The following is a 21,964-nucleotide window of genomic DNA, read 5'->3' on the forward strand; positions in this document are numbered from 1 at the left end:
CAGGGCCTCCATCATTAGCTTTATCATTTTTTTTTAAGATTTATTTATTTATTTGTGGCCGGCGCCGCGGCTCACTAGGCTAATCCTCCGCCTAGCGGCGCCGGCACACCGGGTTCTAGTCCCGGTCGGGGCGCCGGATTCTGTCCCGGTTGCCCCTCTTCCAGGCCAGCCCTCTGCTGTGGCCAGGGAGTGCAGTGGAGGATGGCCCAGGTGCTTGGGCCCTGCACCCCATGGGAGACCAGGAAAAGCACCTGGATCCTGGCTCCTGCCATCGGATCAGCGCGGTGCGCTGGCCGCAGCACGCCGGCCGCGGCGGCCATTGGAGGGTGAACCAACGGCAAAGGAAGACCTTTCTCTCTGTCTCTCTCTCTCACTGTCCACTCTGCCTGTCAAAAAAAAAAAAAAAAAAAAGATTTATTTATTTATTTGAAAGGCAGAGTTAGAGAGAGATCTTCCATCTGCTGGTTCAGTCCCCAAATGGTTGCAATGGCAAAAGCTGGGCCAATCCAAAGCCAGGAGCCAGGAGCTTCTTCCGGGTCTCTCACGTGGGTGCAGGAGCCCAAGCACTTGGGCCATCCTCCACTGCTTTCCCAGGTACATTAGCAGGGAGCTGGATCAGAAGTGGAGCAGCTGGGACTCGAACCAGCACCCATATGGGATGCCTGCACTGCAGGCGGCAGCTTTACTGGCTACACCACAGTGCCAGCCCCCATCATTAGCTTCTGACCTTCCTGAAAAGAAATGTATAATTGTAGGAATGGTAGGATTAGATTGTTGAGTGGTTTTGTAATCAAGATTTTATGCAAAGTCTGTAAAGGGAAAATTGGCACTTTGGTGTTTCTTAAGGGGCAAAAAGAGCTTGTGGGGAGGGGCTAGTGTTGTGGCACATTGTGTTAAGCCTTCACCCATGATGCTGGCATCCCATTTGAGAGTCTGCTTGAGTCTCAGCTGCTCCACTTCTGGTCCAACTCCCTGCTAATGTGCCTGGGAAAGCAGTGGAAGATGGTCCAAGTGCTTGGACCCCTGCCACCCAGGAGTTCCAGGCTCCTGGCTTTCGCCTAGCCCAGTCCCAGCTGTTGTAGCATTTGGGAAGTGAATCATCAGACAGAAGGTCTCTCTATGAAATTCTGCCTTTCAAATAAATAAAATGAATTTATAAAAAAAAAAAAGACCTTGTGGAAATTGTAATTCCTTGGCTTCCCATTACCATTGTTAGAAGGGGTGGTAGTGCTCTGGTGTAGCGGGTAAAGCTGCAATGCTGGCATCCCAAACTGGCACCGCTTCAAGTCCCTGCTGCCCTACTGTCCGGCTCCCGGCTAATCGCCTGGGAAAGCAGTGGAATGCCTGGGCCCCTGCCACCCACGTGGGAGACTCATGTTGAAGAAGAATGTCCATGTGAACGAGCCAGTGAGCAAAGTGAAGTTTATTCAAAGAGAGAGACCTCCTGCCGCAGCAGTCAGGAGGGAGACTCCAAGGGAGGAGTTGCTAAAGAAGCTCGCCAGTGCTCACTCTTTAATACATAAAGTGGCTCTCTCTGGCCCCTTTCTGGAAAATGAGTACAGATTTAACCAATCAGAGGAGGGGCAGAATAACAATCAATCAGAAGGCAAGAATAACAACAATCAGGAAACTAAAAGTGTATGCTAATGAGGCATGCTACCTGAACCAATCAGGGAACTGACGTTAGAGTGTTCTGTTTTGCAGGGGCTGGTGCTGTGGAGCAGCGGGTTAACGCCCTGGCCCAAAGCGCTGGCATCCCATATGGGCATTGGGTCTAGTCCCAGCTCCTCCTCTTCGGATCCAGCTCTCTGCTATGGCCTGGGATAACAGAAGATGGCCCAGGTCCTTGGGCCCCTGCACCCTGAAGAAGCTCCTGGCTCCTGGCTTTGGATCGGCACAAATCCAGCCATTGCAGCCAATTGGAGAGTGAACCAGCAGATGGAAGACCTCTCTCTCTCTTTCTCTGCCTCTCCTCTCTCTGTGTAACTCCGACTTTCAAATACATAAATAAATCTTTAAAAAACAATATTCTATTTTGCAAAGAAGTAAGTAGAGTGCTCAATCCATTAGCAGACTCAGCAACATCTGAAGGTTACATTGTGTATGTCCCCTCAACCTCATGACTCCTCAAGGCTTCGGGAGAGTTACATGTGTTTTTTCTTTCCTTTACAGGGGACCCCTGGAGTCCCTATTGGTTGCAACCATTTTAAGAGTGAATCAGCAGATGGAAGATCTCCTTCTCTGCCCACTCTCTCTGTAACTCTACCTTTCAAATAAATAAAAATAAAATTCAAAAAAAAAAAAAAGAAAGTCCTGATTAAGAGTCATCATTAACTGTAGTTTTATTTATTAACTTTACAAGTTAAAATTCTATTGGAAATTAAGCAAATTTCAACTAAAGAATTTCCTTCTCTCCACATTGTGCCTTTACAGAGTTAAATTAGAATTTTGAGTAAATAAAATTGTAGGACATTTTTAACTTATTAGAAAAATATATTATGGAGAACTTTAAGTTATTTCAAATAAGAAATAAGCTATGATGAATAATTTCTCTGTTAATAATGTTTCAATTAATTTTTTGAAGAATATGAGGGTAAACCTTAACAATTTCAACATTTAAAACTGGGGTTTGGCATATACTTATACCAATGTTAAGAGTCAAAATAAAATAAAAGAGTCTCAAATCTTTTTTTTTTTTTTTTTTTGACAGGCAGAGTGGACAGTGAGAGAGAGAGAGAGACAGAGAGAAAGGTCTTCCTTTGCCGTTGGTTCACCCTCCTATGGCCGCCGCGGCCGGTGCACCGCACAGATCAGATGATAGGAGCCAGGTGCTTCTCCTGGTCTCCCATGGGGTGCAGGGCCCAAGTACTTGGGCCATCCTCCACTGCACTCCCTGGCTACAGCAGAGAGCTGGCCTGGAAGAGGGGCAACCAGGACGGAATCTGGCGCCGCAACCGGGACTAGAATCCTGTGTGCTGGCGCCGCAAGGCGGAGGATTAGCCTAGTGAGCCGCGGTGCCGGCCAAGAGTCTCAAATCTTAATTGCTGTACTTAAAGTATCACTTAGTTACAGTGGACAGAATTTAGCCCTTATACAAGCTTTGAAGCTTACTGTTATGTTTTTATGTCCAGAGATTAAAATTAATTTGCTGACACTAAATAAAATTTTGAATAGGTGAAGAAAAAAAGTGGTGAGGCCAGTGTTGTTGCACAGTGGGTGGAGCCACCGCCTGCAAAGCTAGCATCCCATAAGGGTGCCAGTTTGCATCCTAGCAGTTCCATTTCTGGTCCAGCTCCCTGCTAATGTGCCTGGGAAAGCAGCAGAAGATGGCTCAAATCCTTGGGCCCTGCCGCTACATGGGAGACCTGCATGGAGTTCTAGGCTTCTGGCTTTGGCGTTCCAGTCCTGGCTGTTGTGGCTATTTGGAGAGTGAATCAGTAGACAGACGATCTCCCTCTCTCTTTTCTGTCTGTAACTCTGCCTTTCAAATAAATAAATAAATCTTAATTTAAAAAAAAAGTGGAGCCGGCGCCGTGGCTCAATAGGCTAATCCTCCACCTTGCGGCGCCGGCACACCGGGTTCTAGTCCCGGTTGGGGCGCCGGATTCTGTCCCGGTTGCCCCTCTTCCAGGCCAGCCCTCTGCTGTGGCCAGGGAGTGCAGTGGAGGATGGCCCAGGTGCTTGGGCCCTGCACCCCATGGGAGACCAGGAAAAAGCACCTGGATCCTGGCTCCTGCCATCGGATCAGCGCGGTGCGCCGGCTGCAGCGGCGGCCATTGGAGGGTGAACCAACGGCAAAAGGAAGACCTTTCTCTCTCTGTCTGTCTCTCTCACTGTCCACTCTGCCTGTCAAAAAAAAAAAAAAAAAAAAAGTGCACATTTTTGGTGCGGAAAACCAAGTATCTGTTGCTTAGCATGTGCGAAATTGAAGTCTAAATTTATGAGATCATTGTTTAAAGGTTATAAATTATGTAAATACATTAATAAATTCAAAGCTTCATTCAACACTACAACACAATACAGAAAATAAAAGCTGTGATTAATACATACCTCCCTTCCCATGCACCCTTTGCTCACAGTCTGAGATGCTCTTTTATACTCAGTAAATTCTGTGGTACATCTCTCAGCCATCTGCCACCCCTCCTAGGCCTGGGTGCATAGTGCCAGGTCGGGTACCACGTGACCACGATCCCTCTTCTGCCCCGCCCCCACCAGCCACTGGACTGTTATGGCACCTGACACAGGCACCCCATCTATAAGGTGGCTGGCAATCTAAGATCAGGGCAGCCCACCTCAAAAAGATAAATATGACCAGCTGAATTTCCTTTTAGGGATTTCAATTAGGAGCCACAAAAGGAGACTGCTGATGAGAAGTTGAGAGGCCCTAAAGTACTGGTGCTCCATCCTCCCCAGCCTCCACCCCACCCCACAATGCCCCCCAATATCACAAACAGTTCCCAATCTACTCCATCATAAATATCTGGAGGGGTCGGCGCTGTGAGGTAGTGGGTAAAGCTGCTGCCTGCAGTGCTGGCATCCCATATGGACGCCGGTTCGAGTCCTGGCTACTCCACTTCCCATCCAGCTCTCTGCTATGGCCTAGGAAAGCAGTAGAAGATGGCCCAAGTCCTTGGGCTCCCGCACCCACGTGGGAGACCCAGAAAAAGCTCCCGGCTTCGGATCAGTGGCAACTCCAGCCATTATGGCCATCTGGGGAGTGAACCAATGGATGGAAGACCTCTCTCTCTGCCTCTCCTTCTCTCTCTGTGTAACTCTTTCAAGCAAATAATAAATAAATCTTTAAAAAAAATAAATAAAATAAATATCTGGAACTAGCGCTGGAGATACTTTTAATGTTTCTTTCAAATACCAAATTTAACAGAGATGCAACCTGACAGGAACTGTGGTAAAGGGTTAGACATTATTCAGGCCTCGAGTGGGGGGCGCATGATGCCTTTCTTCTGAAGTCCCACCCATGTGTCAGCATCAGGTAGCTTCTAGGGCCCTCCCGCGGCTCTGTAACTTTCCCACACTAAGCTGCAGGCACAGGGAAGGAAACTTCCGGCGGACCGGCGGCCGCTCCCGGGCCCTGGTCGCGCCCGGCCAAGCCGCAGGCTTTATCGATTGCTTCTGCCTGGGCAGCTCTGATCCACTACTTCTGTCTGGCCCGGGACGCGGGAAGTTTCAATCTCCTCAGGCTGCGGTAGTGATCGCCTCAGTCCCTGCCACCCTGTCCGACCTCCTCCTCCTCCTCCTCTCCTCTTCTCTTTACACTCCTGACTCCGGGAGATTCCCCGAGTGGAAGCGGAGAAGCTCAAGTCGCCGCCATGTCCGAAGCATACTTCCCCGTGGAGTCGGGGGCGCTGGGGGCCGAGGAGAACTTTCTGTCCCTGGACGACATCCTGATGTCCCACGAGAAGCTTCCGGTGCGCACAGAGATCCCCATGCCTCGCCTCGGCGTTTTCTTCCAGGACCGGAGCACGGGCGCCGAGAGCGACCACGCCATCCCACAGGTGAGCCGGCGGGGGCGGGGGCGGGGGCGAGGCCGAGGCGGGCGCGCGGGGGTCGCCGGCGGGGCGAGGCCGCCTCCGCACGCGCCGCGGCCCCCGGGCGTGGCGTTCCCCGCGCGCGGAGTCTTCGTTTAGCTTGCGTGGCCCGGCGTCCTCCCGCGCGGATTTCTTGTTGCGAACGGTCACGGTCGTCAGTGTGGTTCGCTCGGCGTCCTCGTGTGGTGACCGCTGTAGGACTGGCGCCGGCCGCGTAGGCTGGGCTCGGGGTTCTGATCACGTTTGCGTTACGGCAGAGCACGCGTGCCCTGGGAACTGTAAATTGCTGGATGCGTTCCCATTTACTGAGGGCTCGTAGGGGGGCAGCTCAGAAAAGTTCGTAGGAAGTGGTCTGTGAAGTTAGACTTAATTTAGGCCCGAAACACTTGGAACTTTGCATTCAAGTCTTCAAAAAGTTTATGAAAAAAAAAAACTTCAAAAAAAAATATCTGCACCTAAATAAATTTATATTTTAAATCCCGTTTTCCATGAACTTTTTTTGCCTTTTTTTTTCTTTTTTTAAATTTTAGGACTGACTTATTTGAAAGGCAGAGTTAGAGGGAGAGACAGAGAGAGACCTTTCACCTGCTGGCTCACTCCCCCAGTGGCTGGGGCTGGGCCAAGCTAAAGCCAGGAGCCTGGAACTACATCCAGGCCTTCCACGAGAGTGGCAGGGGCCCAAGTACGTGGGCCATCTGCTGCTGCTGTCTGAGGCTCACTCACAGGGAGCTGGATTGGAAGCGGAGTAGCCAGGACCCGAACCTGCGCTCATATAGGATGCCAGCGTTGCAGGTGGCAGCTTAACTTGCTATGCCACAACACTGGTCCCCAACACCCTTTTTTTAGATGTTACATGCTAGGAACTCAAGCCCAGAGTGAATGGATAACTTGCCCAGGATTCCACAAGAAGTGGTCAGCTGAGGTTCGACCCAAGGGTAGGACTTCAAATATAAATTTCTCTCAGGGCTATGGCTTGTAATGGTTAGTCTTTCTTTCCTGTTTATGTAAGTTTTGTTTAGAAAGGTGTTTTTGTTTGATCTCCATGTTTCAAGCTAATTTTTATTAAAGTAATGCACACACAGTTTTTTAAAATTTATTTATTTTGTTTGAAGAGTGACAGAAGAGGGACTGTCTATTTACTGTTCAGTCCTCAAATGCCCACCATAGCCATGTCTGGGCCAGATGGAAACCAGGAGTCTGGAGCTCAATCCAGGTCTCCCACATATGTATTTGGTTTTTTTTTTTTTTTTTTTTTTGACAGGCAGAGTGGACAGTGAGAGAGAGAGACAGAGAGAAAGGTCTTCCTTTGCCGCTGGTTCACCCTCCAATGGCCGCCGCTGCAGCCGGCGCACCGCGCTGATCCTGGCAGGAGCCAGGAGCCAGGTGCTTTTTCCTGGTCTCCCATGGGGTGCAGGGCCCAAGCACCTGGGCCATCCTCCACTGCACTCCCTGGCCATAGCAGAGAGCTGGCCTGGAAGAGGGGCAACCGGGACAGAATCCGGCGCCCCAACCGGGACTAGAACCCGGTGTGCCGGCGCCGCAAGGTGGAGGATTAGCCTATTGAGCCACGGCGCCGGCTTCCCACATATGTATTTGGGCCATCATCTACTTCCTCCCAGGAACATTAGCAGGAAGCTGGAACTGAAGTGGAATAGCCAAGATTCTGGACTTAAACTGGCACTCTGAGTGTCCCAAGCAGCAACTTGATCTGCTGTGCCACAACACCTGCCCCAGCTTACACGGTTTTAAAAGTCAGTAGTACCAGGGGCTGGCGCTGAGGTGCAGTAGGTTGACTCCCTGGCCTGAAGCACCAGTGATCCCATATGGGCACCGGTTCAAGACCCGGCTGCTCCACTTCCCATCCAGCTCTCTGCTGTGGCCTGAGAAAGCAGTAGAAGATGGTCCAAGTCCTTGGGCCCCTACACCCGCCTGGGAGACCCGGAGGAAACTCCTGGCTTTGGATCGGCACAGCCCCAGCCGTTGCAGCCAACTGGGGAGTGACCTCTAAATAAATAAATCTTAAAAAAAAAAAAAAAAAAGTCAGTAGTACCAGGGCCAGTACTATGGTTCAGTAGGCTAAGCCACTGTCCCAGCTGCTCCTTTTCCCATCCAGCTCTCTGCAAAGGCCTGGGACAGCAGTAGAAGATGGCCCAAGTCCTTGGGTCTCTGTACCCATGTGGGAGACCAGAAGAAGCTCCTGGCTTCAGATAGGCCTACCTCTGGCTGTTGTGGCCATTTGGGGAGTGAACCAGCAGATGCAAGACCTTTCTCTCTGTCTCTGCCTCTGTCTGTCTGAAATGCTACTTCCCAAATAAATAATAAAAATCTTAAAAAAAAAGTCAACAATTTCAGATTTACAACAAAAGATATACTAGGCCCTGCCTTGCTTTCCAGATCCACAGGGCCCATGCCTTTTTAGTGGTGTCATCAAGACACACTAAACACAGTCTGAATTATTTCAGTCTTTACAGAGCTGCCAAAACATACCTATACCCCAGCATAAGCTCAGTTTAGCCATCCTATTGCACTGGAAAAGATGTGTGTTGTGAAGTCATGGTGTGAGATGAATAATCTGAATATGTAAATTAGGTTGCATTTGTTAGTTCTGTGGAGATCGTCTCCATCCTGGCTGAGTTTCCATTTGCTGCATTTTTTTTTTTTTTTTTTTTTTTTGACAGGCAGAGTGGACAGTGAGAGAGAGAGACAGAGAGAAAGGTCTTCCTTTGCCGTTGGTTCACCCTCCAATGGCCGCCGTGGCCGGCGCGCTGCGGCTGGCGCACCGCGCTGATCCGATGGCAGGAGCCAGGAGCCAGGTGCTTTTCCTGGTCTCCCATGGGGTGCAGGGCCCAAGCACCTGGGCCATCCTCCACTGCACTCCCTGGCCACAGCAGAGGGCTGGCCTGGAAGAGGGGCAACCGGGACAGAATCCGGCGCCCCGACCGGGACTAGAACCTGGTGTGCCAGCGCCGCTAGGCAGAGGATTAGCCTAGTGAGCCGCGGCGCCGGCCCCATTTGCTGCATTTTATTTCTGTCAGGAATATATTGATGTCTCCCACGATGATTATGGATTTGTCTGTTTCTTCTTTGACTTCTATTGGTGTAGGTAAACTTTTTATTTATTTTTCTGGTGGATTTAATGACCCTTTTAGTATTGCCAAATGTCCCTCAAGTTTATTTATCATCCATTTACCTTTGTATTAGTTTATTTAGTCATATATTCTATTATTTTTCTGAGTATAAATATTATATAATCATTTTGACAAGTAAGAACGTTCTGTTAGCTACTATTCTCACGTTACAGGCATAGCATCTTAGAACACTGTGACCCCGTTTTCTCCTTCCTTTTGTGTTACTGTCATGTATTTTAATTTGACACATTTTAAACCCTGTAGTATATTTACCCACTTATTTACTCTCTCCATTGCTTATTTTTAATTCCTATATTTCTGTGTTGCCATCATTTCCATTCTCCTTTTCAAGATTTCTTTACTCTGGTTGGTGGTGGGGGGGCACAACAATACAAAAGTTGCACTTTGTAAATTCACATTTATTAAATTAAAAAAAAAAAGATTTATTTACTCTGGTCTTCTGGCAATAAATTATGTTTCTGAATGTGTCAGAAGATCCCAAGATCAACCCCAGGCTTGAAAACTGACTAAGAGATCCTAAGGACTTGGCAGATAGTTGTATTCTTGGTTTAAATGTATTACAGTGAAAGGATATGCAGCAGAATCAGCAACAGGAGAGGGGGCATAGGGTGCAGTCAGGAGGAGATATGGCACAAGCTTCTAGGATCATCTCCAGTGGCTCTAACGGGATGCATTTAAATTCTCCAATATTGAATTCTGACCACATGCGGGAAATCGTGTCCACCAGAGAAGTGCACCTAGTATCCAAAGTGTTACTGGAGACTGGTCATGTAGGCACTCTGCCAACCACACACCAAACTTCCAGACTCCAAGGAAAGCAGGTATTCAATAACTACATTGTGCAAATAATTTAGGGACAGTAAGACATTCCCATGGATTCCAGAACCCTCCTGAAATCTAAGTATCCAGACACCACCAAGGGCCAACCCCGTCAAGGGCAGGAAACCCTTTCAGACCTGCCGTGTTAACTCTTTCCTGCATACTTTCTGTCTGGAAATGCCTTTATTCCACCTTGCTTTTATTTAATAGTTTTTTTTTTTAATTTATTTAAAAGGCAAAAAATCAGAGATCTTCCATCTGTTGGTTTACTCCCAAATGCCCACAACAGCCAGGGCTGTGTCAGGCCAAAGCCAGGAGCCAATAACTCAATCATGTGGGTGACAGGGATCCAACTACTTTTTTTTGTTTAAGACTTATTTGAAAGAGTTACAGAGAAAAAAAAAGGGGGAAGGGAGAATCTGCCCACACAGACCCAGAGTTTATTTAATTTATTTTTAAGGCTTTTTTTTATATATATAATTTATGTACTTGAAAGGCAGAGTTAGCAAGAGCTTCCATCCACTGATTCACTCCCCAAATAGCCACAATGGCCGGCGCTGAACGGCCAAAGCCAGGAGTCAGAGTTTCTTCCAGGTCTCCCTTGTGGGTGCAGGGCAAGCATTTGGGCCATCTTCCACTGCTTTCTTAGGCGCCCATATGGGATGCTGGCGTCATAGGCAGCAGCTTTACCAGCTATGCCACTACGCCGGCCCTGGGACCCAACTACTTAAGCCATGACCTGCTGCTTCCCTTGATGTACGTTAGCAAGATGTTGGAATCAGGAGTGGAAGAGCCAGAGCTTGAACTCAGGCAGTCCATTAGGGAATGCAGGCACCCCAAGTGCTGTCTTAATCCCTCTACCAGTCACCTGCACCTCACCTTTCCTTGAAAGGATCTTACCGCTGTGCAACACCAGTTAACTTCTTCCAGCACTTTAGGGGGAAAAAAAGTCCCTCTGTTCCCAATGTTTTGGGGCTTTGGTAGTTTCTACTGGGAACTTGGCTTTACCTTTTCCTGGTCTGGTCCTTCTTTATTTTATTTATTTGACAGGCAAAGTGGACAGTGAGAGAGAGAGACAGAAAGGTCTTCCTTTGCCGTTGGTTCACCCTCCAACGGCTGCCGCGTTGCGGCCGGCGCACCGCGCTAATCCGATGGCAGGAGCCAGGAGCCAGGTGCTTTTCCTGGTCTCCCATGGGGTGCAGGGCCCAAGCACCTGGGCCATCCTCCACTGCACTCCCTGGCCACAGCAGAGAGCTGGCCTGGAAGAGGGGCAACCGGGACAGAATCCGGCGCCCCGACCGGGACTAGAACCCGGTGTGCCGGCGCCGGAAGGCGGAGGAGTAGCCTAGTGAGCCGCGGCGCCGGCCGGAACACACTATTTTTAAAGAAGGAGCAGGGCCAGCGCCGTGGCTCACTAGGCTACTCCTCCGCCTAGCGGCGCCGGCACACCGGGTTCTAGTCCCGGTCGGGGCGCCGGATTCTGTCCTGGTTGCCCCTCTTCCAGGCCAGCTCTCTGCTGTGGCCAGGGAGTGCAGTGGAGGATGGCCCAGGTGCTTGGGCCCTGCACCCCATGGGAGACCAGGAAAAGCACCTGGCTCCTGGCTCCTGCCATCGGATTAGCGCGGTGCGCTGGCCGCAACGCGGCAGCCGTTGGAGGGTGAACCAACGGCAAAGGAAGACCTTTCTCTCTGTCTCTCTCTCTCACTGTCCACTCTATCAAAAACAAAATAAATAAAAAATAAAAACAGTGTGTTCCTTACTCCCACTCCACAGCTGCCTTGAAGACTTTTTCTATATCTTTGGTTCTCAGCTATTTGGGTCAAATGTGCCTAGTTGTGGTTTATTAGTATCTATCCTACTCGTTCATAGTGTTCCTAGAATCTGTGATTTGATATCTTTAATTTTGGAAAATGCATAAATATTTTTTCTAAGTTTTTTTTTAATTCGTATTATTTGAAAGGTGGAGTTATAGAGAGAAAGAGAGGTCTTCCATCTGCTGGTTCACTCCCCAAATGGCCACAACAGCCGGGGCTGGGCCTATCCAAAAGCCAGGAACCAGGAGCTTCTTCCGCTTCTCACTTGTGGATGCAGGGGCCCAAGAACTTGGGTCATCTTCCACTGCCTTCCCAGGCCATAGCAGAGAGCTGGGTCGGAAGTAGGGCAGCTGGGACTCGAACTGGCGCCCATATGGGATGCCGACACTGCAAGCAGAAGCTTTACCTGCTATGCCACAGTGCCAGCCCCATAAATATTATTTCTTCGGATAATTCTTTTGCCCCAACTTATGTCTCCTTACCTTCGGGGATTCAAACTATGTACATATTAGGCTCAAGCTCCTCTCTGTATTTTATCTCCATGCTTTGGTCTGGATGTTTTCCACTGAATTTTTTTTATAGTTCATGATCGCCTCTTCACGTGTGTTAAATCTGGCATGACTGTTAAACTTTATTTAATCTATTGACCTCTTGGTTCAGCTACTTTGTTTTTCAGTTCTGGAATTTCCATTTGATTTTTTTCACCTATTTTAAAGTCTGGTGCTAACGGTTCTAATATTTGGTGCCAAGTATTGGGCTTAATTCTCTCCCTTCTTTCTCAGATCTTGCCCTGCATGTCCTGGTTGCTCTGCCAGCTTTGAACTCAATGTTTCTCTCCCCAGTCCTGGGAGGTTTGCCAAAAGCTCTGCCCACACAGCCTAGAGCTGTTCCCACCTTTGCAACAGTTCTCCCATGTGAATGTTTTATGTCTTTGCTGCTTTCTTTTATCCAGTTATGTTTGCTTTTGTGGGGTTTATTTTGTTTTGATCACCTCATTCCTGTTTTCCAACATTTACCTTTCCTGTTACCTCTAAAAGTAAAGAATGGGATGGGGAGGGGCTACCTGAGCTCCGGCTTTCTGTTTTTCCTTCTGTTCCCTGGTATCAAGTGTGTGCAGAGTAGATATTGAACAAAGACAGTGGAAATGCTTGCCTCTGCAATGTCTGTGATTAGACACAACTTATATTTGTTAGGAAACTTTCCCTTGGCCTACATTATTTTGCTCCACCATATTTTTGTGGTTTATATTCATATTTTCTTTCCATTCCATCATGACATAGACTCTCAGCCCACACAGCTTATTTCCTCAAGTCACAGCCAGGTCTTCTGCCTCTGCCGGTGTCTCCCCCAAAGAGAGCAGGCCGTATTGCTGGAGCCAGGGGTCTTTCCTTGTTTCTCTGTTTTTCAAGTCTACCTTCTCGTTTGGTGCAGGGCTCAAAGCTTGAGCTGCCCCTGTGGCTGGCAAAGGGGCTCTTTGACAACAAGCGGCGGGTCCTTTCTGCGGAGCTTCCCAAGCTCTACCAGCAGGGCTGGAGGACAGTGTTCAGCGCCGATGCCAACGTGGTGGACCTGCACAAAATGGGCCCGCATTTCTATGGCTTTGGTTCTCAGCTCCTGCACTTTGACAGCCCAGAGAATGCAGATATCTCCCAGTGTCTGCTACAGGTGAGTACTGCCTATGAAAACCTAGGGCATGGCACGTGTCTCAGGAGCTGCCTGTGGTGGCCGTCAGATGTGGCTTACACAGGTAAGTGTGTGATTTGTAAACTCAATGTGTTGGGGCTGGTGCTGTGGCGTAGCGGCTAAAGCCACTGCCTGCAGTGCCGGCATCCCATATGGGCATTGGTTCGAGTCCCAGCTGCTCCAATATAGCTTTCTGCTATGGCCTGGGAAAGCAGTAGAAGATGGCCCAAGTCCTTGGGCCCCTGCACCCATGTGGAAGACCTGGAAGAAGCTCCTGGTTCCGAACTTCGGGTCAACGCAGCTCTGGCTGTTACAGTCATTTGGAGAGTAAACCAGTGGATGGAAGACTTCTCTTTCTGCCTCTACTTCTCTGTAACTCTGCCTTTCAAATAAATAATCTATAAAAAACAAACAAACAAACAATTATAGGCCAGCCTGCAGTTATACTATGTCTGCTGGTTGTGTAGTTTTAAAAATGTTTTTATTTATTTTAAAGGCAGAGAGACAGAGACTGCCTGTCTACTGGTTTATTCTCCAAATGCCCACAGTAGCCAGGGCTGGGTCTGACCAAAGCCAGAAACTGGGAACTCCGTCTGCATCTCCCACATGGATGGCAGGGACCCAAGAATTTGAGTCATCACCAGGGTGTGCTTTCCCAGGAAGCTCCAATCAGGAACAGAAGCAGCGCTGCAGTATGGGACGCAGGGGTTGTAAGCAGCATCTTGACTGCTACGCCGCTCCCTTGTGTTTTTTCAGTATGACTTGTCTGCTGCTGTTCTTGTTTGCTTGCTAAGAGTTGGGACCGGCAGGAAGTCCAGGAAATGAGACCAGGGTGATGGTGGCCTGGAGGTAACCGAGATACACGTCCCAGCCTAGTCCCGGGCCTGCTTTGGGGGTTCCTGTTGGAAACGCATGAGTTCTTTGATGATTTGTTCCCTTTCCTTGTTCTGAAATTAAGACCTGGCTCTGCCTAGAACTAGTTGTGTGCCTTGATCGTGCTGTACGACTTCTAGGCTCCGTGCACCCTTAAGATAGAGATTTGGTCTACCACATACTAGTACTGTTCCTAATGTAGATAGTAGAGAAAAATGGTGCTCTGTTCAGAAAAAGAAGTCAGTGCATAGAATTTAGGCATAATTATACATTAGGACTCAAGATTATAAAACTCTTGAATAGAAAGCAAAAACTGGGGCCGGTGCTGTGGCGCAGTGGGTTAAAGCCCTGCCGTGAAGCGCCGGCATCCCATATGGGCGCCAGTTCTAGTCCTGGCTGTTCCTCTTCCGATCCAGCTCTCTGCTATGGCCTGGGAAAGTATTAGTAGATGGCCCAAGTCCTTGGGCCCCTTCATCCATGTGGGAGACCTGGAGGAAGCTCCTGACTCCTGACTTTGGATCAGCACAGCTCCGGCCGTTGTAGCCATCTGGGGAGTAAACCAGCGGATGGAAGACCTCTCTCTCTGTCTCTACCTCTCTCTGTTGTCACTCCCCCTCTTCATGGAGGAACGACACAGGACCCTGCGCTGTTCTTTCGTCTGCTCGGCCCTCCCCGGGTTTGCTGCTGGTTCTTCCCGGGTTGGCTACTATCCCTTCCACCTCCGTGGAGGGGCGGGCCCCCTGCCACATTCCCCACTTCCGCAGGGGAGCGGCACACCGCCGGCCGGCTCTTCTCGGGGGCTGCACAGGTGTTCCTTCAGCTAGATGTTCCCCATAGATGTTCCTGGTGAATGCCGTCTCTCTCCTCCTTTATAGTCCTCCTCTGCCAATCCTAACTCGGCTGCCCACACGCCGAGTACGCTGCTCTCCAATCAGTAGCAAGTCCTACAGTTTATTGGTTGAACTGGAGGCAGCTGCGTAGAAGCTGTTTTCTCCTCTCCCAGCGCCATATTGTGGGAGAGCAGATGCATAGAATAAGTCTTAATTCCAGTAACTCATTCTAGTCCGGTTTGCTCCCCACACTCTGTAACTCTGTCCTTCAGATAAATAAAATAAATCTTAAAAAAAGCAAAAAAAAAAAATCAGGAAAATCTGTTCGTCATACAATGCCCTCAGAGTATTTCTTGGATTGGAGCTCCGCCCCCTTTTTCGTGCATTGTGTGTTTTTTCTGTCACTGCTCTGAAGTGCTTCTGATTAGCTGCTTATGGAGAAGGTGACTTTGCCATGAGACAGTGGAGGAAACAAGCAGGGCTCAAGGCTTCTGCTCAGCCGTAGTCTGTCCTGCACAGCACCTGTAGGTCGTAGGTGTCTCCATCCCACTCACAGACTGAGAAAGATGAAAAGTGCATTTAATTGATTCAGGTGTGTTTGTGTGTGATCTCCATACATCTTGGCCTTAGTGACTAATGACACTGAGGGGTAATGCTTTTTGAGGAGTTTACTGTGTGCTAGGTGCTTTACACGTGAACTTCACTGGTTGTCCTAACAGCCTATTGGGTTTTCATAGTAGACCATTTCACCTACAAGGGAATTGAGGCATGACAGTGAGCAGTAACTTACTTGAGTGGCAGAGGCCTCTTGGGTATCCTTTTGTTCAAGTCACAGCATTCAGATGTTCTGTAATAAACATGGGTTGGCTGTATGAGATGCGAGATCACTCTTGATGTCTCTTCCTCCTTTCTCCTTCAGACATTCATTGGACGCTTTCGCCGCATCATGGACTCCTCCCAGAATGCTTACAACGAAGACACTTCAACCCTGGTAGCCAGGCTAGATGAGTTGGAGAGGGGCTTATTTCAGACGGGGCAGAAAGGACTGAATGACTTCCAGTGTTGGGAGAAGGGGCAGGCTTCTCAAATCACGGCTTCTAGCCTTGTTCAGAATTACAAGAAGAGAAAATTCACCGACATGGAGAGCTGAAGGCCAGAAGGACAGAGTCGCTCCTCGGAGGCACAGCCCCTGCTTCCTGCGGTATGTTCTTGGAAAGAGCTGGTTGACCTTGTACAGGAGCAGAATTGGGTCCCATCTCACGGGCTTGCTTCCTGCAGCAGTCTAAGGTGGGGCCTGCTAGACGAGGTACTTGGCCCTTAAGTCTCTGGATGCTCCCACTCTGCTCACCCAAGAAGCTGCAGCTAAGGAGAATCAGTCTTCCTTGAACAGGTCATGGACATACCTCACAGCCAAGTTGGAACTGGATGCCTTGTGCCTGGGAATTTGGACAGCCTCATTTGTCCGGCTTCACCAGCTACAGAGAGCAGATGCGAACTGGGCCATCTCTGGAGCCTGTCTGCCTCCTCTTATGGTTGCACAGGGGACAGCATCCCCACAATGCTGGTCCAACTTGTAAATACCTTTTGCCGCCCGCGGGGAAAGACCCCAATTTCCGTAAGGCAAAAGCCGATGAATGGCGTGGCTTTCACTAAAGACAGCAGGTAGCTTTGGTCCTGTGCAACCAGGGATTCAGAAATTGGAATTCACACAACTCTGCACTCAGCCTGGAGGAGCTGTGGTTCAGCTGAGCTCGCTTTTGTCTCTGACATCGTCAGAGCACCCGCACATTTAGTCCGTTCTCTGTCGAGAAAGGCTGTCAGGGAGCCGCTTGCAGTTGCAAAGTAGTCATTAAAGGGTGTTAACCAGCCCTCCTCACATCTGCAAACCAAGACGTGAGGGCTGCCGGCTGGGAAGAGCCCTGCTGGAGACACTTAGCATGGCAGGTGTAAGTGGGCCAGAGCCTTGCTGCTTTTCTGCTCCTCAGTAGACTTGGCAGCATTATTGCATAGAGGATCCCTGGCCTGTCACTGGGGCTGTGTGGAAGCCAGCACCAGCCAGCGCCAAACTCTTCCCTTTGTTGTTGAAAATTGTAGTGGGATTTAGGACTCCAGATTGTGCAGATGTCTTGATGCCAACTTAGAATGACATACATGCTTTTAAAGTGCTGTTTTAAAGTTGGAATTGGTGTTTTTATAATTTGATTTTAGTGTTAAATAAACGATGGGCTTTGCCTTGAAGACATTCTGGCCAAGTGCTATTTCTGTGACGCTGCCGCTACAAGTGATCACAGGGCTGTCAGAATGTTGTCTTTGACCGTGTTTGACACAAGTGCCCAAATAAACTTGTGTTTCGGTGACTGCGGGTTTGTTTTACATTACGCAAAAATACGAGGCCCGGGGCTCTGAAGGAGCTTGCCGGGTCCTGGCAAGCTGAGGATTACATGACCGCCATAGCATGTATACATAGCCAGGGCCCCAGAAATGATTCACAGAGGAAGAGGAACTTGTTTAACTTTTGATACCATCTTTTTCCATTTAGTTTTATTTATTTGAGGTGGGGGAGAGAGATCTGGCACCTGCTGGTTGGCTCCCCAGAAGCCTACAACATCCAGGGCTTGGCCAGGCCCAGGTCGGGAGGCTGACACTCAATCCATGTCTTTTGTGGGTGTCAGAGGCCGCGTACTTGGACTGCTTCCTGCTGTCTCCCACGGTCTGCACTACCGTGAAGCCAGGGTGGATGTGTGGCACAGTGGTTAAGATGCTGCTTAGGATTCTCCATCCCTTATCAGAGAGCATAGTTTCAGGTCCTGGTGCATCTCTGATTTCAGCTTCAATCCTGAGACTGCTGCCTCTTATTTTCTTTTATTTAAAAAAGAAAATTCCTCAGGAGTCACAGGCCAGGAATATGGGTGCGTGTATGTGCTGTACGTATTCCTTGTTTTAAATTTGGAACAGATGCTATCACACGAAGTTTTGGAATCGGTTTTCCATGGCACATCTGCCTTCAAGCCTGTGAGACCACCCTGCCCCTACCTCCCAGCCCAGATGAGCCTTTGGATCACCGCAGTCCGGCACTGCAGTGACAACAGACAACACACTGGACGGTTGTCACCACCTTGTGGTGTCATAGCCATCTTCATTTGTGTAAGTTGACGCGTGGCTGCGATGCTCACACAACCACGAGATCACCTAATGCCCGTTGCATCCTCATCCTTAAGCCATGCGTGCCTGTACTCGCCCTTCAAAGAGGTGAATTGTAAAAATAATCGACTTAAATACCAAGTTTCTTTTAAAATTGAGAGAAATAAAGTAATGGGTGTCCTGTCCCCTGGAGGGCTCTGTGGCCTTAATTATAGACCAAGGACCTCACTGGGGGCAGCTGTTTAGCCTGGCAGTTATGGTGTAGGTTGGACGCCTACATGCCATATGGGAGTTTCTTGAGTTGGACACCCAGCTCTGGCTCCTGGCTTCTGGCTCCTGGCTCCTGGCTCCTGATCAGCTTCCCACCAGTGCAGATGCTGGGAGATGGTGGTGATGGCTGCAGTGGTTGGGTTCCTATCTACATTAAGTTTGAGCTGAGTTCCTTTCCAGCTTCATCCCTGGCCCAGCCCTAGCTATTGCAGGCATGTAGAGAGTGAACCAGTGGATGGGAACTCTCGGCCTCTCAAATTCGTGGTTTTTTTTTGTTTGTTTTTTTGTTTTTTTTTGTTTTTTTTTTTTAAGACCTCATTGTCTGCAGATTTCTCCCAGGGACAGTCTGGGCTGCCTGGAGGAGTAGGGCTCTAGAGGGAGAAATGTTCGCTTTTCACCCCAAGTCTTCATTTTCCCCCTGTTACTTGCATCTGACAGGAAAAGGCCTCTTTGATTTTACTTAAGACAGCATTTTATCTCTGATAGCAGTAAATTCATTTGTCCCCACTTCCTCTTCTAGCACATTCTAGCCAATTTTCTTTGTGTCTGAGTTTACACACTTGATCCACCAACATCACCATTGTCAGCACCCCTCTCAGAGCAATGCCTGGGGATGGCCAGTGCTTCACATTCCTGAGGGAGCCCACACTTGCTGATCCCAAAAACAAAACCAGAACCCGACATTTTCTGCTCCCGTTTTCCCCTGGAGAGAGAAATCTGTTTGATGCCCAACTAAAATTCTTCCCTAAGGATAGTTTCTGAGGACACAGAAGAGCACTCTGCAGAGGAGTGGGGTTTTAAGTGCAGCGAGGGAGGCACGTGACAGGGGGAAGGTGTGATTGATTGATTGAAGGAAACTCAAAGAGTTGGGGGCCAACACTGGTATAGCAGGTAAAGCTGCTGCCTGCAGTGACAGCATCCCATAGGGGCGCCAGTTCAAGTCCCAGCTGCTCCATTTCTGATCCAGCTCTCTGCTATGGCCTGGGAAAGCAGTAAAGATGGCCCAAGTCCTTGGGCGCCTGCACCTGTGTGGGAGACCCAGAAGAAGCTCTTGGCTTCAGGTCGGCGCATCTCTGGCCATTGTGACCAATTGGGGAGTGAACCAGCAGATGGAACACCTTTCTCTCTCTCCCTCTCTCCCTCCCTCCCTCCCTCCGCCTCTCTGTAACTCTGCCTTTCAAATAAATCTCAAAACAAAACAAAACCCACATGGTGGAGTTTTGGGGGAGGGGGGAGGCAAGCTAACAATGCTTGTTCCCAGGGAGTAGCCTTGTCTTAATGGGACCAAGAGGGCCTGGCACTCAGCTATCCTTGTCCAGGGGCAAAACATTTTCAAAACGGTTTGGGAGGACACTGTCACTTGCTATTCACTCTTACCTCTTCACCCAATGTCCCAGGAAACCCGTATCTGTGTTTGAAAAGAACAAGTGCCCCTTTTCTGGTTGCTGAGCAGCCCAGCAAGTAGTTCCTCAGGTTTGAAGCCAAGTTCAGAACCCTGTGGACCTCCCAGAGGCTGCTGTTTGACTGAATTCTAGATCATTTCAGAGATGTCTATGGGCCTGTAAGGGCCAGCAGTGAAAACCAACTTCTCCCATTTTGGAGACATTTTTAAAAGAAATCAATACAAACTTCAAAATAAAATAAAAGTTGTATTTATGTTACAGAAACCTGGGGTGGGAAAACTCCATTCAAACAGGCACCAGAAGTGGTGGAGGATCGAAAGCAGTTTAGTAATGCCAGCAGGCCAGCTGGAATCATTTCCTGAGAACTGACGGTCAGTTCATCAGCCTCATACCTTAATCCCTATAGCACTGGTGGGTTTACATTGCAGCCTACGTGACTTAGGGCCACACTTCCAATGGTTGGTGGGTCTGGTACGCTTATAAAAGAGATGCCCGGGGCAGATTTATAGGACAGATTTATGACTGGAGTTACAGAAACAGAGCTTAGGGCATCTCCCCTCCCCAGACAAGTTAACCACGCACAGCTGCCTCAGAGATAATTGGCAGCCACTTTCCAAGGCTAGTGTCCGGGTCCGCTTTCCCTCCTTAGTCTCTGGTTGCGGCCGTGTTTCCTCTGAGATCACTGTTAATTTTAAAAGGCTTTTCTGCCCCTTCAAATGAAACAGAGACCATGGAAAACCAATGTCATGAGTGATTGTGTGAGTGCCTGTGAGCTGAGAGAAATGGAGGAGAATGGATCACTTTGCTTAATTTTAGCTCAAGTGTACCCTCCTCCTGCTGTGTGAACTTTGCAGCTTTCCCTGAATTTTCTGTTAACTTTTTAATATTTTATTTATTTATTTAAGATTTTATTTATTTATTTGAGAGGTAGAGTTGCAAACAGTGAGAGGAAGAGACAGACAGAAAGGTCTTCCATCTACTGGTTCACTGCCCAAATGGCCACAACCAGGAGCCAGGAGCTTCTTCCAGGTCTCCCCATGAGTGCAGGAGCCCAAGGACTTGGGCCACCTTCTACTGCTTTCCCAGGCCATAGCAGAGAGCTGGATTGGAAGAGGAGCAGCCAGGACTAGAACCAGCACCTATATGGGATGTCGGTGCTGCAGGGGGAGGATTAGCCCACTGCGCCACAGCGCTGGCCCCTTCTGTTAACTTTCAACCATGCAGCTATGATTCTTTTTGATCACTGTATAATATTCTATTGTGGGGACAGCCCACACCTTCTGTAAGCATCTCTTACAGACATCTCCTAGATATTTGATTTGTTTCTTAACTTTTTTGTTTTCTACTATGAAACGTTGTCACTGCACTTTTTTTTTTTTAAGATTTATTTATTTGAAAGGCAGAGTTACGGGGGGGGGGGGCCCTGTGCACATTTTATGTGCATGCTCTGGGTGTGTAACTAAGAGAGACCGATGGCTTCTGGGTCTCGGATTCTCGACTTCATAAGCATGTACCACATCCTCTCGCCTTATCCTCCCATGAATAGCCATGCAAATGTCCATTATGGGGATTCCAAGTTTTTGGCCAATTTAAGGGATTTTAAAAATGCTGTGGCTGTGATTTGCATTTGTGCATGCACTCATTGCCCACTCATTTTCTCTTGTGGAATGCCTGTTGGTGTGTTTTGCCCGGTTTTCTACTTGGTTGTTTCTCGTCTCACTGATTGACAGGAGTTCTTTATATGGTCTGGACCGGAATCTTCCATCAGTTATCTGTTGCAAACATCTCCTAGTTTGTAGCTTATCTTTTAATTTTTCTTGGTAGTATCTTTTGATGAATAGAAAAGTTCTTTATGTATCTTTTTTTAATAGGACAAAAAATAGGCACAAAGAGATAATGTGACTTTCTCAATATGCGAGTGCTTATAATAGCTATTGCAGATAATGGGTCTATGCCATTATCTCACAACCTTTGCAGCAACACTGAGAGATAGATTACTATTAACCCCAGTTGAGAGAGACAGGTAACTGTCCAAGGTCCCACAGCAAGCAGGGCTGGCACCCAGCTTGGACTGGTTCTGAAGGTCAAGTTCCCATGTGCCGTGCTATGCAGTTAGCAGCTGAGCCAGGCCAGGGCGGGGCTCTTCCCTCAACACCACCAGGCATCTCGCTTCGGTTCTGCAAGAATCCCAGGCCATCATTCCTCAGCGTCTGCTCTGGAAAAATTGGCCCCAGCTCTGCCTGTGTCATAGACCTATTATCTGCAATATAAATAGGACCCTGCTCTTGTCATCAGCTGTGCGCGCTCATTCCTGCAATTGCAGGTTGTTATTTCTGAGAAGTCACTCTTCGTGGCGTCCTGTCCCGGGCCCTTGGCCTGTGAGAGCCGGTATCTCAATTGGCAGAACACCGTGCAGTTGTCTGGGCTGGGTGACAC

At 48.8% G+C, this 21,964-nt stretch overlaps 1 protein-coding gene across 2 annotated transcripts; it reads left to right on the forward strand.

Moving 5' to 3' along the window:
- The first annotated feature begins 3,895 nt into the window (after nucleotides 1-3,895).
- Nucleotides 3,896-17,071, forward strand: GINS3 (GINS complex subunit 3). 2 transcript variants are annotated; one of them, XM_008257362.4, is made up of 3 exons: nucleotides 3,915-5,513; nucleotides 12,760-12,993; nucleotides 15,634-17,071. In XM_008257362.4, the coding sequence occupies exons 1-3, from the start codon at nucleotides 5,328-5,330 to the stop codon at nucleotides 15,862-15,864; spliced, it is 651 nt and encodes a 216-aa protein (XP_008255584.1). In that variant the 5' UTR covers nucleotides 3,915-5,327; the 3' UTR covers nucleotides 15,865-17,071. The 2 variants fall into 2 exon arrangements, with proteins under 2 accessions (XP_051702793.1, XP_008255584.1); XM_051846833.2 differs by lacking the exon at nucleotides 12,760-12,993 and having other exon boundaries at nucleotides 3,896-5,513.
- The last annotated feature ends 4,893 nt before the right edge of the window (nucleotides 17,072-21,964 follow it).

Source organism: Oryctolagus cuniculus, chromosome 18 (genome assembly GCF_964237555.1).
Source record: "Oryctolagus cuniculus chromosome 18, mOryCun1.1, whole genome shotgun sequence".
Taxonomy (NCBI): Eukaryota; Metazoa; Chordata; class Mammalia; order Lagomorpha; family Leporidae; genus Oryctolagus; species Oryctolagus cuniculus.